Source organism: Fusarium oxysporum, chromosome XI, assembly GCF_013085055.1.
Source record: "Fusarium oxysporum Fo47 chromosome XI, complete sequence".
Classification (NCBI taxonomy): domain Eukaryota; kingdom Fungi; phylum Ascomycota; class Sordariomycetes; order Hypocreales; family Nectriaceae; genus Fusarium; species Fusarium oxysporum.
The window spans coordinates 1,407,689-1,422,068 of NC_072850.1; the positions used below are offsets into that span (position 1 = coordinate 1,407,689).

The 14,380-nt window shown below is 48.8% G+C and overlaps 6 protein-coding genes across 6 annotated transcripts; 3 read left to right on the plus strand and 3 right to left on the minus strand.

Annotated features, from left to right (window-relative positions):
• Window positions 1-362: 362 nt before the first annotated feature.
• On the plus strand, window positions 363-3,687 carry FOBCDRAFT_254074 (Alpha/Beta hydrolase protein; the record flags this gene model as incomplete). The annotated part of the gene is made up of 6 exons (XM_059611082.1): window positions 363-1,377; window positions 1,697-1,733; window positions 1,927-2,013; window positions 2,072-2,236; window positions 2,269-3,160; window positions 3,213-3,687. The coding sequence occupies 6 exons, from the start codon at window positions 363-365 to the stop codon at window positions 3,363-3,365; spliced, it is 2,349 nt and encodes a 782-aa protein (XP_059466204.1). The 3' UTR covers window positions 3,366-3,687.
• Window positions 3,688-3,781: 94 nt separating this feature from the next.
• Window positions 3,782-5,023, minus strand: FOBCDRAFT_147498 (uncharacterized protein; the record flags this gene model as incomplete). Its single annotated transcript, XM_031192572.2, has 1 exon — window positions 3,782-5,023. The coding sequence occupies one exon, from the start codon at window positions 5,021-5,023 to the stop codon at window positions 3,782-3,784; it is 1,242 nt and encodes a 413-aa protein (XP_031031418.2).
• Window positions 5,024-5,798: 775 nt separating this feature from the next.
• FOBCDRAFT_265452 (major facilitator superfamily domain-containing protein) lies at window positions 5,799-7,256 on the plus strand (the record flags this gene model as incomplete). Its single annotated transcript, XM_031192573.2, has 1 exon — window positions 5,799-7,256. One exon carries the CDS (start codon window positions 5,799-5,801, stop codon window positions 7,254-7,256), a length of 1,458 nt encoding a protein of 485 aa, XP_031031419.2.
• Window positions 7,257-7,533: 277 nt separating this feature from the next.
• Window positions 7,534-8,593, minus strand: FOBCDRAFT_147353 (carbon-nitrogen hydrolase; the record flags this gene model as incomplete). Its single annotated transcript, XM_031192574.2, has 3 exons — window positions 7,534-8,160; window positions 8,208-8,385; window positions 8,436-8,593. 3 exons carry the CDS (start codon window positions 8,591-8,593, stop codon window positions 7,534-7,536), a joined length of 963 nt encoding a protein of 320 aa, XP_031031420.2.
• Window positions 8,594-9,088: 495 nt separating this feature from the next.
• Window positions 9,089-11,480, minus strand: FOBCDRAFT_254077 (uncharacterized protein; the record flags this gene model as incomplete). Its single annotated transcript, XM_059611083.1, has 8 exons — window positions 11,343-11,480; window positions 11,162-11,244; window positions 10,372-11,111; window positions 10,239-10,299; window positions 9,982-10,188; window positions 9,777-9,932; window positions 9,550-9,691; window positions 9,089-9,502 (listed from the first exon to the last, which is right to left on the minus strand). The coding sequence occupies exons 1-8, from the start codon at window positions 11,430-11,432 to the stop codon at window positions 9,089-9,091; spliced, it is 1,893 nt and encodes a 630-aa protein (XP_059466205.1). The 5' UTR covers window positions 11,433-11,480.
• Window positions 11,481-12,310: 830 nt separating this feature from the next.
• FOBCDRAFT_254078 (uncharacterized protein) lies at window positions 12,311-14,183 on the plus strand (the record flags this gene model as incomplete). Its single annotated transcript, XM_059611084.1, has 5 exons — window positions 12,311-12,357; window positions 12,461-12,642; window positions 12,697-13,268; window positions 13,319-13,393; window positions 13,440-14,183. The coding sequence occupies 5 exons, from the start codon at window positions 12,311-12,313 to the stop codon at window positions 14,181-14,183; spliced, it is 1,620 nt and encodes a 539-aa protein (XP_059466206.1).
• Between the last annotated feature and the right edge of the window lie 197 nt (window positions 14,184-14,380).

Here is a 14,380-nt window from a genome sequence, read left to right on the forward strand (position 1 = left end):
TGCGACGGCATCACACGTCATGAAGGAAGCTCTTATCAGGGCTGATCGGCGTTACAGTGAGGTCCCAGCAGCGCGGTTCAGTGCGTCCAGCTCAGTGAGGGGTCCGTCGGAAGTCGCCGTTATGCAACCGTCGGAAAACCATCATCAATTGCGCGCCAGACTAGCTCGAATTGTCACTGTAGATAGCGGGGACCGCGGAAATTAATGATCTTTGCGACAAGGCAATTCACATTGGAACATGCGCCGGAACTGGGTGCGATGGAGGTGAGAATAGATTCATTCAAGAGTCAATTGATCTCGCTTCCGATTCATTGCATCCTCAACCCATTCACCCCCAATATCGAATCTTTACAGCAATTACCATGACACAAGACACCAAACATGAGGCTCTCCAGCCTGTTCATCCCTCGATGAAGGGCAAACTCGACCCTGTCTTTGAGAAGCTCTACAACGACAACGTCGCCAACACTCCCCTCAAACCGATTGACCTCGGCATCCTTCGATCGAAATACTCAGTTCTCTACTCGTACGGCACTGGCCCTGCACCAGATGTCGCGCGCCAATACGATACTCAAATCGTCACGCATGAAGACATCACTCTTGATGTGAGAGTGTATGAGCCCGATACTGCTGGTCCATGGCCTGTGCATATCGACTACCATGGTGGCGGTTGGGGTCTGGGCGATCTTGATACTGAGAGTCATATTTGCAAGCATATCTGCAATGTCGCTGGCGTCGCAGTCATTGACGTCGCATATCGCCTTGTACCTGAGAATGCTTTCCCATGTGGTGTTACCGATAGTTTCGCTGCCCTCAAGTACATTTACGAGAAGGGCGCTGAGCGATTCAGTATTGATCCAGAGAGAATCTCCGTCGGTGGAGTCTCAGCCGGTGGATTCATCAGTCTTGCGCTGGCACACATGGCGCGTGACGCAGGCATTCCTCTTAAGCTTGTTGCTGTTGGAACACCAGTGATTGACGATTTGAGTCAATACTCTTCAGCATCAGATTCACCCTTCAAGTCTATGCAAGAAAATGAGCATGCGCCAACACTCAATTGGGGCCGACTAGCTTGGTTCGACAAGCTCAAATGGAGCTCCCTGGGTTCAACACCCGAAGAGATCGCTGAGAAGCGTGCGCAAATACCCGCGATTTACGGCAACTTGTTCAAGGCTGATAACTTCAACAACCTTGCAAAGACTGTTATTTACACAGCTGGCGCAGATCCATTGAGAGACGAAGGTGAAGCTTACGGTATGAAGTTGATTGAGCATGGGAATGAGGTGACGATGAAGAGGTTCCCTGGTGTACCGCATCCGTTTATGCATATGGATAAGGATCTCTGGCAGGCGAAGGAGTTTATTCTGCAGACTGCTGGTGCTATTCGGACTGCTTTACATGAGCTATAGCTTTAGATAGTGTAATTAAATCATTTTGTTAAAAGACTGAAAGACGTCATAAGCATCAATATCGTGAGCCTGTGTATCATCAATCCGAGGGAGCGCAAGGAATACATGAACCTGCGATGCTCATAGAGTTAACTGGTAGCTCAAGCCAACCAACGGCTGGTCGCTGAAGACTTCATTGTTAGCGCCCTATCTCCCCATACCCGACAGCGCTATCTACCCCGCTTGATACCACTGTAGCGCCTGATATGACGGATACCATATCACTAAACTAGCTGTTAACAGTCTAGCACTCACGCGCTATCAAGATAACGAGGGAACCGGTTCGTAATTCCGGGTGACCCATACCTCCTCCCTTTCATTACCCCAGCTTTTCCTCCTCCTCATTGACCTCAAAATCATGGCGACGCGCGAGCGATCGAGTAATACCTGCTTACGATGCGCCGAGATCAAACAGCGCTGCAAGGGTGGTGTGCCATGTGATCGGTGCAGCAGGTTGAGTCTACCATGTCGTCCGAAGGGATACTCGGGTTTGTTTTCCGGAGAGCTTGGGCTGGATGGTGGCAATGGGATTTCTGTTGGTCAGCCGAAAGCAAAAATACGCAGGGTACAGACAGGTTGTTTGACGTGCAAAAGGCGTAAGAAGAAATGCGATGAGCGGTAAGCCCCCACCTCGTTTGTCTTGATGAGCCCGATCTCATCCTTGTCATAGGAAACCCAGCTGTGGCGATTGCAGGAGACTTTGCCTCGACTGTTCGTGGCCGACAGAGAGAGCAAGCAGACCAAGGCTCAACAGCTGGACCAATGAATCATGGCTCAGCGCAGAACAAGTCCTCGACCTATCTTCGGAGACATCGCCAAGCCCAAATCCTTCACCAGGTTCAGTCCAATCCAACGTGGACCTGAGTATCGCCGACTTGCTGTGCCAAATGTCCACAGCCGTTCCTGTAGATGGTGCCGACGTTGACATGACGGGGACATTGCCAGAACTGTCCTGGGACTTGACAACTGACTCAGGCTGGCTCGATATTCTCCCGGAAACACCTCCCGTTGCTGAAGACTCACCAGACAGTCTACCGAATACCACGCTGACTCTGTATACGCCGAGCTTGGTACCGGACATGACATCTCCTCACGACAAAGCATTACTAAACCACTACTCAAATATTGTCGCCTCAGTGCTATCAAGGCATCCAAACACGACATCAAACCCCTACCTCAGCTATCTCGTACCCATGGCCGTCTCAAATCAGCTTATCCTGCATTGCGTCCTCGCTTTGAGCGCAACACATTGGCAGAAGCTTCAACCCGACATGCGAGATAGGGCGTTATACCACAAAGGGCAAGCGACACAATCTTTGGCCGGTCTCCTACCCCATGTCGATGGGGGCTCAGTGGATGTTGCGCTGGTGTCTTGTCTGCTTTTGTGTATGTCGGAGCTGTTCGACGGTACCTCGGCAGGATGGAAGCTTCACCTCCAGGGCGCAAAACGACTCCTGTCAACAGTCAAGTCCCAGACTGGTGGTAATTTGGCAGGCCACTTCAAGTTCTTTGTCAAGCTAGCACGCTTTCTAGACAGTGCAGCAACGACAAGTACCTGCAAGCCTCCTCTGATAGATGACAAGACAGTAACCACTACACCTGAGCCGACTGAAGATTCTAGCAATGACGATGCTGCAGTTTATGGAATACCGAAAGAACTGTTCCACATGGTCGATCGTGTGAACAACCTGGCTAGCAAGAGAGGAACAAGGGTTGATGAAGCATCGGAAGCCTTGTTTCGCCAAGAAGCCGAAATGGTTCAAGGCCGACTGGATAATTGGGCCTATGATTACGGTGGACTCGCTGGCGCTGTTGCATCTCTGTCACCAACAAATGACGACGTACTCCATGCAACGACTGCATACGAATGGGCACTCCGGCTCCGGCTTCACCAAATCACAGAAGGATACTCTCTAACAGAGAAAGTATTCGAGTGTGTCCAGCACATTCTAGACTCAGCACAGAAGATCCGTTATGGCAGTCCTCTCGAGAGCTGCCTATTGTTTCCTCTGGTGATGGCAGGCGGTGCATGCAATTGTCTTGAGCAGAGGATGGTGGTGCAAGACAGGCTGATGATTATGGAGCGGACTTGTGGATTTGGATATGTACATCAGAGCCGTGAGTTGGTTGAGACTGTTTGGAAGAGAAGGGAAACAGAGACGATGGTTAACTGGGCTAGGATTCGATATGAGGAGATGGGTGGATTAGCACTCTACTGATAACAATGCACAGTATTACGAACAAACGCAATTGTACTGGTGAGACATGTAATTGAAAGGCTATGAAATGAGAGGACTATTTTAAACAGGCTATACACAAGCTCTAAGTCACCCCTACGAAGAGACTTCCGCATCATTGACCAGCCCGGCGATATGAGCATGCATATCATAAGCACAAACCTCATCAATCGTCAACATACCCGGCTTCGTATTCTTGCTCGACCAACCAATCCTTTCATTCAGATTCTCTCTCGCACGCTTGCTCGCTTCTTGCAATCTTGTAGCACGTGGCTTTCGCTCCGCCTCATACAACTTGAGACGCTGCTCAACGGTCAGGTCTGAATACTTCTCTGAGAACAGAATACCCAAAGCACCTGCATCTTCGATTGCCATGCATGCGCCCTGACTTTGGTCAGGCATCATGGGATGCGCAGCATCACCGAGCAGTGTGCAGCGGCCTTTTGTCCAGTAGGGATAAGGATCGTGGTTGTATAGACGCCACATCTTGATGTCTTCTGCGTTGAGGAAGAGCTTGATGAGCTTGGGGTCCAGCCCAGGGAATGTAGAAGCAAGGATGTCGCCGGTAGTGGAGATGTTCCATCCATCTTCCTTGGTGTCATTCTTCTCAGCTGGGTAGAAGCAGTAGCATGAAACAACGTTGTTATCGCTGCATGCTGACAGAACGATCTTGGTCTTGGTGTCACCTCCCCAGAACTCAATTGCCTCGTTGTTTATGTACTCCTCCAGACCGAGATCGCGAAGCTTGTTGGCGTAGATGATACAGCGATAACAGCAAGATGTGCTGGGCACGAAGTTTGGAATGACGCCGAGCTGCTCACGCATCACACTTCGGATACCGTCGGCACAGATGATAGCATCATGTGTAGCCTCATTACCATTCTCAAAAGTGATATGACCAGTTTCAGTGTCAAGCTTTGATGCCTTGTGCCATGTCTTTAACTCAGCAGGTCGACCTTTGCCACTTTGCGACAAAGCAGTGTCCTTGAGGTGATTATGCAAATCGATTCGATGAAAGTTGTTGTAGTCTGTGCCGAAGCGTTCGCGATAGTCTCCCAAAGGGTATGTGCCCTCGACTTCTCCAGTAGAATAGTCATGGCGAATGAGGTTGCGCAGGATGACTGGCTTGGCAGCGGGAATGTCAACGTCCCATTCTTCCAAGAAGCGAGAGCCATTAGAGGCAACTGAGAGAGATGCACCGACTTCACCACCAAAGTCGTAGCGCTCGTAGAGAGTGACTTGGTGGCCGGCTCGTCGGAGGGCGATGGCGGCGGAGAGACCACCAAGACCGGAGCCGATGATGCCTATTGAGAGAGACGTTTCTGTTCGTCCAGGCATGTCGTGTTGTGAAGAGCTTGTATGAATAAGTTGAGGCTATAATTGAGCCGTTTGGCTTAGTGACACAGAGAGGTGCTACAAGATGCAATGAAATATTTTGTAAGATGTGATTGAGTGTATTAATGAGAAGATTGTAATTGAAGTTCTAATTATATGTATCGTAGTCTTATGCCCGGCGCTCAAGTCATGTCATTACTCTCGTCTCACATCATACCAACCTCGGACTGTTTCGCCCTCCAACGACTGAGGCTGAAGACCACTATCTCAAACCGCGCGGACCGCTATCAACACGACCAACCCAAAAACCATCCCTGAGACCTCGAAGCGACGGGCGGGGAAGTAATCCACATGATTTCATTGGTCCCGCCCATCAGGATCCGACGGTTGCAGCATTATCACAGTCTAGCCCAATTTAGATAGAGTTTACCGACGTATCATCATTCCCCAGGTTTTTGAAGTCTAGACTCCGAGCTATGACTTGAACTCTGTCAAGATAACATTACGACTGCTCATGTTTGGCTGGTTGATGTCTCAAAGGTGGTATCGCAGGCTCGAGGTACTTAACCCTGTCTTGTCGTCGCACTGAGGCATCTGCTTTTGGCTTCAGTACAGGCTGCCTTCGTCTATCGATCGCTACCTTGCCACCAATTGAACTCTTCACTCAACTATCTGACTCTTACTTCAACTCACATCAACCCTTTGTGTAGCCTGATAGGTGAGTACCTAACAACTTGCAGTGGCTGCATCTGTCTAACATCTTCGTGGCAGTTTCACCATGACTCCCGCCGACAACGAGAAGATCCCAGACATCATGCGCCCTCCCTCCGTCACCAAAGGCTCGGTCCAAGATGTCATCAGCGAAACATCGCTGAAGCCAATCACTCGTAAAGTCGACTACCATCTCGTTCCTCTTATGCTAGTCTGTTACTTCCTCCAATTCCTCGACAAAGTCCTCATCAACTATGCCAACATCATGGGTCTTTCCGAGAACCTCCACTTCACAGGAAATGACTTCTCCTGGATGGCCACCGCTTTCTTCATCGGTTTCGCTGTTGCTGAGTTTCCTCAGGGTGTCTTGATCCAGAAGTTTCCCGTCAGCAAGGTCCTTGGTCTCAACGTTGTTCTCTGGGGTATCGTTATCTGCTGCTCTTCCGCTGCGCATAGCTTCCCTGGCATGACAGCTGCGAGAACTCTTCTTGGCATGTTCGAAGCGGTTATCTCACCTGCCCTTATCATGATCACTTCGCAGTGGTACACCAGAAGACAAGCTACCCCAAGAACCGGTATCTGGTACTGCGGTCTTGGCATCGGCCAGACTGTTGGCGGACTCATCTCGTATGCTGCCCAGCATGGTAGCCGAACCAGCAGCTTCCAGAGCTGGCGCATCATGTTTGTGTCCGTTGGCGCCTTCAACGTTATGATTGGCCTCCTTGTACTCTTCTGGATGCCTTCCAGTATCAAGGATGCCAAGTTCCTTACAGAGCAGGAGCAGATCATTCTTCAAGAAGCACTTGATGCTGATCAGGGAGGGAAAATCGCCAAGGTCTTCCGCCGTGCAGGTATTTGGGATGCTCTCAAAGATATTCAAGTTTGGCTGCTCTTCCTCAACACTATTCTCATTGTGATCCCATCAGGCATCATTACAACCTTCTCTGCTACTCTGATCCGCGGCTTTGGATACGACCCCAAGCAGGCGGCCCTTCTCAATATGCCTGCTGGTGTTGTGTCAGTGTCGGCCACCTTACTCAGCACTTTCGCCATCCTCTACGGGTTCCCAAGATGGCTGGGGCTTTGCCTTCTCATGGTCCCAACTCTGATTGGCGCAGGACTCATGTCCTTCTACTCCAGCAGTCAAGCTGGCTCCCTTGCCGGAATCTACTTGATCAACTTCGACGTCGCACCTCTCGCACTTATTTATGCTCTTGTCGGAGCTAATGTTCAAGGATACACCAAGAAGGTCACTACGAACGCCATCGTTGCTGTTGGCTTCTCCATCGCCAACATCATTGGACCGCAGACTTTCCAAGCAAAAGATGCGCCAAGCTTCATCCCAGCAAAGATCACCGTCTTCTGTGTTTGTGGCGGATCGGTTGTTGTTACCATTCTTACTAGAATTCTTTATGGCCTTCGAAACAGAAAGGGAAGGGTTTCACAGGATCTTGGACAGAGTGGAGAGGTTGATCCGGATACCATGACGGATAGGAACAACCCTAACTTCTTCTACGTTTACTAAACAAGACGAGTTGGTTTCATAGTAGTTTATTGCTTTAGGAATGAATCTCAACCAGTTTAAATATCACATCTGTCTCTCTAAGAAATCGTTTACTCGACTTCTGGTCATAGTACGGTTAGAAGCATCATGGCACTGAAATCTTGGTGATTGTAATTCTTTAATTGCGCTATCCAAACTAACTGACCCTCAAAGCAAAAGATACCATGGGCTCACGATTGGGCCATCGAACTGCGACCTACAAGCAAGAAACTTTCGCCGAGGAATCAGATCCATGAGCTCAAAGGTCGTTGGCAAAGAAGACAGGCTTAGCAGCATGTCGGTTGACGCGAAGGCTCAGCTGGTCGGGTCGCGAGTAATGGCCGACGATGTCCAAGTTCTGCTTCGCCTTGTACTTCTCTTCAAGGTTGATATCAGCATAAAGAATACCCTCCTCATGAGGATCTAGCGGCTTGACAAGTTCCTCTCCGAAAGGCGAAAAGATCATACTGAAGCCACCGCCAGACTTCTTAGTATAGTCATAGCCCTTGACATTCGCCTTCTCATGGTTCTCCTCAGTCATAATCTGACTTGCCAGAAGAACGAAGCAGGCTCCCTCCATGGAGACGACGTGAGAGAAGGCCTTGCAGCATTCGGGAGTAATATGGTAAGGCCACTCGGGGACGTTCTGGGGGAAGATTGATGGCCAGCTGGAGACGTGGATATCAACATCCTGCGAGTATTCATAGTAGCGGAGAAGTGTCTGAGTGTGCTCCCAGCAGTTAAGACCAGCAACCTTTCCGAACTTTGTGTCGGCGACATTGGTCAGAGATTCGCCCTGTCCGTCACCGTAGATAGCACGCTCAACGTGGGTGGGCTTGATCTTGCGGCGGTGAAGAACAATGGTGCCGGTCTCGTCGATGAAAGACTTACTCCGTCAGTACGCCGAGTGGTCCGCTCAGTGGCACAACTCACCTGTGCGATGTAAAGGGTTCCCTTGTATCTCTCACTGTATCCAAGAACAACAAAAACACCTGCCTCTCGAACAGCAGCTCGAATCTGGTCCATCTCAGGTGACTCTCTCTCCAATGAGTTCTTGAAGTACTCGTTGATCCACGGTGCGTTCTCGGTGGGTGAGTTGGCCCAGATGCTCCTAAAAATGAATAAGCTGATCTGCCCATGTTTTGTAAGTCTGTTACATACCATGGATATCCAGGAATAAAGACTTCGGGGAAGCCGATGACATTGGCACCGTTCTTTGCTGCCTCTTGGATGAGACCGATGGACTTGTTGACACCGCCCTGAAGATCGTTCCAGACGGGCTCGGCTTGGATAGCGGCGACCTTGAGGGACTTGGACATCTTGATAGATTATGGTTGGAGTTGAAGAGATTTGTGTTGGTGGTTGTTTTGCTGATGTTTGAGTTCGACTGAGAAGGATGATGCGATGGGGAACTTGAGGGTGGTTTGCTCTTGTACTTATACTCGTGAGACTGATACTCATCGAATGGCAAACACACGACGATATTGCCTATCTCAGCCTACAACTGCCCTTGGCAGGGATTGCTTGAGGGGTCTATCCGGATATCAGATTACCTGACGATCATCGTGGTCGGATGATTGATTCCCGGATAACCCCCCTCCTTGACCCCAGTTACCCCAGATATGCCAAAACTTATTCTCCGCACGCCGGAACTATGATATCCGCATCATAGAGTAGATCATAGTCAATGCGCCATGTAGTACGTGACAGGCATCGATCGAGTCAGAAGTACGATAGTGAATATCCTAGAAATGGATTAGGCTACATAAGCCAGACCAGTATTACCTAAAGAAGGCCTTATTACAGTCCTAAAACTAAACAAAAAAGTCCAGAGATGACTCCCCAAAACACTGATCGTACGTCCAAGACTCAAAGATATCGTCCAGCGAAAAAACATGCTCAAAGCTACTCTCCGAACCCTGATCAGGGAAAACCACCAAATCGTCCATTTCATACCGTTCAAATTGTCGCCTACTCTCTTCATTGATCTCTTGTGAGAGACCATGCGCCCAAATGTCAATATCCCATTCCCTAGCCAGCGACAAGATCGCTCGAATAGACCGGTTAGCCCAATTCCAGTTCACATTCATCTCGTAGAGAGATTTAACGCATATGTAAAGGCATCTCATTGCCTCACTTCTGCCGTTATTTCCTGTTGACTTAATGTGAAGAAGATGGATGATTGCTGCAGTGAAGGCTGGGTGGACTGCTGAGACAGGCATACACCGCTAGTAGTGGTTAGCCTGCTAGTATGGTAGATTGAGCAAGTGCTTACCGTCGTGTAGTTCTTCCTGAAGATCTGTAGGATTCTAGCCATCCTGACAGCTGAATCTCTGCAAGACTTGGAGTGAATATCCCCTCCTTCTGGGTCATAGGCAATAGAGCTCTTGCCAGGGTTGAGAAGTTGAAAGAATGGTCTGTGAAGTAATAATATTGCATGATGGTATTGCAAACTAAAGACTAGCGGTTAGTCAAGACCTTTCACGGTTCCATGGTGCTTACTGGAACTGATAGACGTATGGCGGCGAACACTGAAGACTGGAACTTGAGATCTTCAGGCTTTTCGGCAGCCGGTCAAAGAGCCCGACAGCTTGTAGATGAGCTTTCATAACTCGATCCTCTCTTTCTTTGTCTGTCCATGCATATCTCTGGGCATATCTATATCATATCAGTCACCATTATATCGACTTTGGTAGGGATTTCTCACAGCTGATCGATAACTTCCGAGGTAGCGATCAAAAGCTCACAAGTGTACATAGAGTTCTCCATAATATGACTTGTCGGAAATGGTGTTGATATCTCGAGTTGGTAGTCAGATAGCAACGGGCTGTGTTGGACGAGTCCTTTCGGTTTGGTCGTTGTGATGTTGTACTCTTGGATACTCGCAGGCCGGCCCATGCCAAGGCAGTAGAACCTAGTCACACGGTCAGCGCCTCTAACTTCTAGCAGTTCCAAGTAACTCACTTGTCTAGGACATAGACGCCCCAAAACGTAACGTTTCTCGCTTCGACATCATCATCCGATACTAGACCTTTGGAAGCGTATGGCGAGCAATCGCAATGAAGCCCCAGGTTCATGGCCATTCTTGTCGCCATACCGATGTACATGAATCCGAGACCTTCATTGTCGATAGTCGCCCAGTACAGGCCCAAAAGCGCTGTTGCTTGAACCGTAGATGTTGTGGGCGCTTCACACTCGTAATGAAGCATAGTCTTTGCCTGAGCCGCAAATGCTTCACCAGCCGTATTGGCGTCATCAGGGTCTGTTCGAAGCTCCAGTCTTGGAGAGTACCGCGATGACATCGCTAGAATCGCCGCCATGAGCAAAGGTGTACAGTATCGCCCATTCTTCTCAACGTATAAGTCGCGGACAAATAGCTCTCTTGGGACGATATACTGCCAAGAGTTCTGCCATCGCCAGAAAATCTCCAGTAGGTGATCTCGTAGCTCATCGGAGGGTGTGATGAAGTCTGGCATGTTATTTGCGGCTTCTATGCCCCGATTCCTAGCTTGGATCGAGGATGGTACCTTGATAGCGTGATTGTGGATGATGGAAAAGTTGCTCGATGCGCCGAAATAGCGCAGCTCTCCAATCTCGCCCAAAGTAAAGCAGCCAAGAGCATTTGCGAGATCATCTATCTCTTCTTCGCTGGTGGCGCTGTTGAGGGCTGGCTGAGCAGCTTGGGTGGTAGTCACAAAAGCGACTTCTTCATGGTCACAGCTGCTGCTGTTCTTGGCAGAATCTGGTGTCCCAACATCACCATTTCGCTGGGCGAGTTGCTTCTCCAAGCTTGCGACACGTGCTTCCAACGCGTTGATATATGCATTGGTATGCCGTCTGTTCATTTATATTAGTGTAGTTTCTAGCCTAATATTCTACCTACGTACTTTCGATTGCTTTCAGCTTGGGTATATTCGCAGTTCTGTTGACGATCGTAGCATGCGCTACATCTTGGCTGACTTCCATCGCACTACGTAAAGCCCGGGTCAGCTAATGTCATCAAAATGAGGCCATACGATGGTGCTCGTCCGTATTGAGGTTATAGCTGTGCAAGGAGGGGAGCATTACCTTTGTTCTCTTGACCCGGCATCCGTTACAAGCTACCGAAGCCCGCTTCCTCGGGTTAGGTGGGGCACAGTAAACAGCCGTCGTAGACATGATCAAATGCGTGATTCAAAGTCTTCGATTCTGAGTGCGTGATCGTATGAGAAAACAAGGAGCCGCGGCGATGGAATCTGGGGTAATAATTGCGAGTTCTCCACTGCCGTTGCTGCCCAGGCCCAGGGCGACGGAAGGTTTAATGAATCCGAGGCAAAGAAGCTATTCCGAAAGCATGATAACTCATCTGTAACCCTCTCGAAACGATTGGCATGCTGGAGTCCGAGCTTCAGTGCTAGAGCTGATAAAGCTAGATCAATGGTGTCACTAGTCCTGTCCTGGGAAGCATCGTCAATTGTTGTGATAAATGTAGCGATCGAACGGTCTCGATGCCGTTACATGGATGGAGGCTTAAGTGTTGAGATAACATCGAGTTACGCAAGGTGAAAGGGCACATGCAGATCGGTGGTTCACATCATCAAGGTTCACGAATTGAGCTTCCTACAGGACAGTGTAGTGTAGGGTAGTCGATATTTGATCCACGTACGAGCCAAATTGTGAATGTGAACTGTGCTTGGAAGTAACAAACGTAATGCTTGACTACTTGGAATTAATTCTATATATAAGAGGTAAGATAAAGCACAGAAGATAGGCAGTTACATCTATCCCGAGTCTGCTATCACTTGCGTTTGCCGAGAAGCTTGTTGTTCCCCCCGCATCACCCTGCGTTAGCGTCAGGGTATTTAATACCCGGATTGTAAGGTACCGAACAGCCCAATCAAGTTGCACCTGTTTCAACATGGACTTGGTGGTATTCTGACCCCTTTTCTGTTTATCAACAAGGGTTTATCCAGGTTTCAATGACTTGTCAGAACTCCAAATCTTGTATCTGCGCCTGCTGCGGTATGTAGCTGAATCAGTGCCGAAAAGGAGACGAAATGATCACTTCGATGACGTATGAGGCCCGAGCAAGGACGACCAACTCGTGGGTCAGATGAACCAATCAACATCTGCAGCGTGCCAATTTTGATGCTACATCCAAATAGGAAATTCATAACTCCGCCTTGACCTCTTCACACTTTTGCCAGCCGCAAAAGGTCCCCAGTCGAAAATGGTAGCCCTTCAGATGACAAACTTCAACATGCCAACGTCGGAGACAAGGTCATGTCTTCGCAGTCAAATGGTTTTATGACATCAAGCACCCAGCCAAAGAGACAACCTCGGCGCAGTAAAGGATGCTTGACGTGCCGCAAACGCAGGGTCAAATGCGGTATGTCGTGGTCTTGAAGGGATTCTGTATCAAGTTCTCCGCTGATGACCATAGATGAGCAGCGACCAACCTGTGAGAGGTGCAGTAAAGGCTTTCACCCATGCAAATACGATGACAACCTTGTATTTGTGAATCACTTACACGATGCTGCAAAAACTGTCCGACCTGAAGATCCTGAGTCCCGGTCTCTCAATGCATTGATTCAAAGGGAAGACTTCAAACAAATACCTGTCACAATCGACTTACGTGGCTTTAAGACTGAAGTGGTCATATCATTCTTCGTGAACAACTTGTTTGTCCTGGTCAAGTCACCTCTCGAAGACGGATCATCAATCCTCAATCTTTTCTCAGGCGAGGCAAACTCAACAGCAGGCATGTCAGGCTTATGTGTTGCAGAAGCCTTCTTCTCTAGTATTCACGGTATACCTGAGATGAAGTTCCATGCTTCTGCGCTATATGGACAAGCTGTACAAAGACTGAATGCTGATCTTGGAACGAGGACCGAGGCGTCGAGGTCTCTCCCTCATGCCACCATATGGAGTGCGCTGTTCCTTGGCGTATATGAGATGATTTCTTCCGATTCCATGTCAAACTGGCTACAACACTGCCATGGCGTCGCAGTATTAGTACGAGAAGCTTATCATGATTGTTGATTAGCTTTTGCTAACGTTGGCAGACGGAAATGGCAGGACCTTATGGATTCCAGATGGACGCGGCTAAGCCCATTCTGCAGATCAACAGACCATTCATAGTATGGTATCTCACTTTCAAACTGGTAAGTTGCTAACACTTTACAGTCTATTGGGGCTATGGCCAATCGAAAGCGCACCTTTCTGGAACAGGATGAGTGGAAGCATATACCATGGGCATTGCAACCCATGTCCAAGACGATTGGGGATTTCCTACAAGATATTTTATGCGACATCCCTGGCATGATGGAAGACGTCGATAATCTTTTCGATGCGAACAGTTGCCAGGTGTCTGCAAATTTTGTAAGTCAAAAGCTGCAGGCTTCTTTTGAGCGGCTCAACTCTCTACGAATCTCATGGAATTTCATGCATCCTCATAGTTGCTGGAGACAGAAGATGATGTGCGAATCATCAGAACTATATCATGACACACTGGAGCAATTCCTATACTTTTCTGACCTCGAAAGAGCCATCGACTTTATCTACTTCAACACAACTCACTTGATGTTGCATTCAATATTGGGGCGGTTGATATCATTGCCCAACAGCTGTTGCGTATTCGATGCAGGTATGTCTCCCGACGAAAACCACTTTCAAGAGGCATCGGAACTCGTGTTCTGGAACCATGAAAATCGGTACCGCAACGCACAGGCGATATGCCAATGCGTTGATTATATGTTGCAGAACGAAGGCGGAGCATCGGGAGCGTTCAATCTGCTATTCCCACTGAAAGTCGCTTATAATCACCTGAGCGGTTCTCGGATCATGCAAAAATGGGTTGCAGGTGTTATGGAAAAGATATCTACTACGAAAGGACTTTTCATTGGGATGCAGATCCTAGAGAAATATTGAGAGCTGCTTTGCTTTGCTTCCAGCCTCAGCTTCACCAGCGCTCGCCATCAGCGCTCGCCATCAGCGCACTAGTTGCCGCCAAAGGTAGCAGTAGGCGAGGCTGGCAGCTGTTCAGTGAAGTAATTGACCGTTCTTCAATGGAATATAATAAGAGCCACTCACTGATCATTTGTGCCGGCGATTCCGGATCATCATGA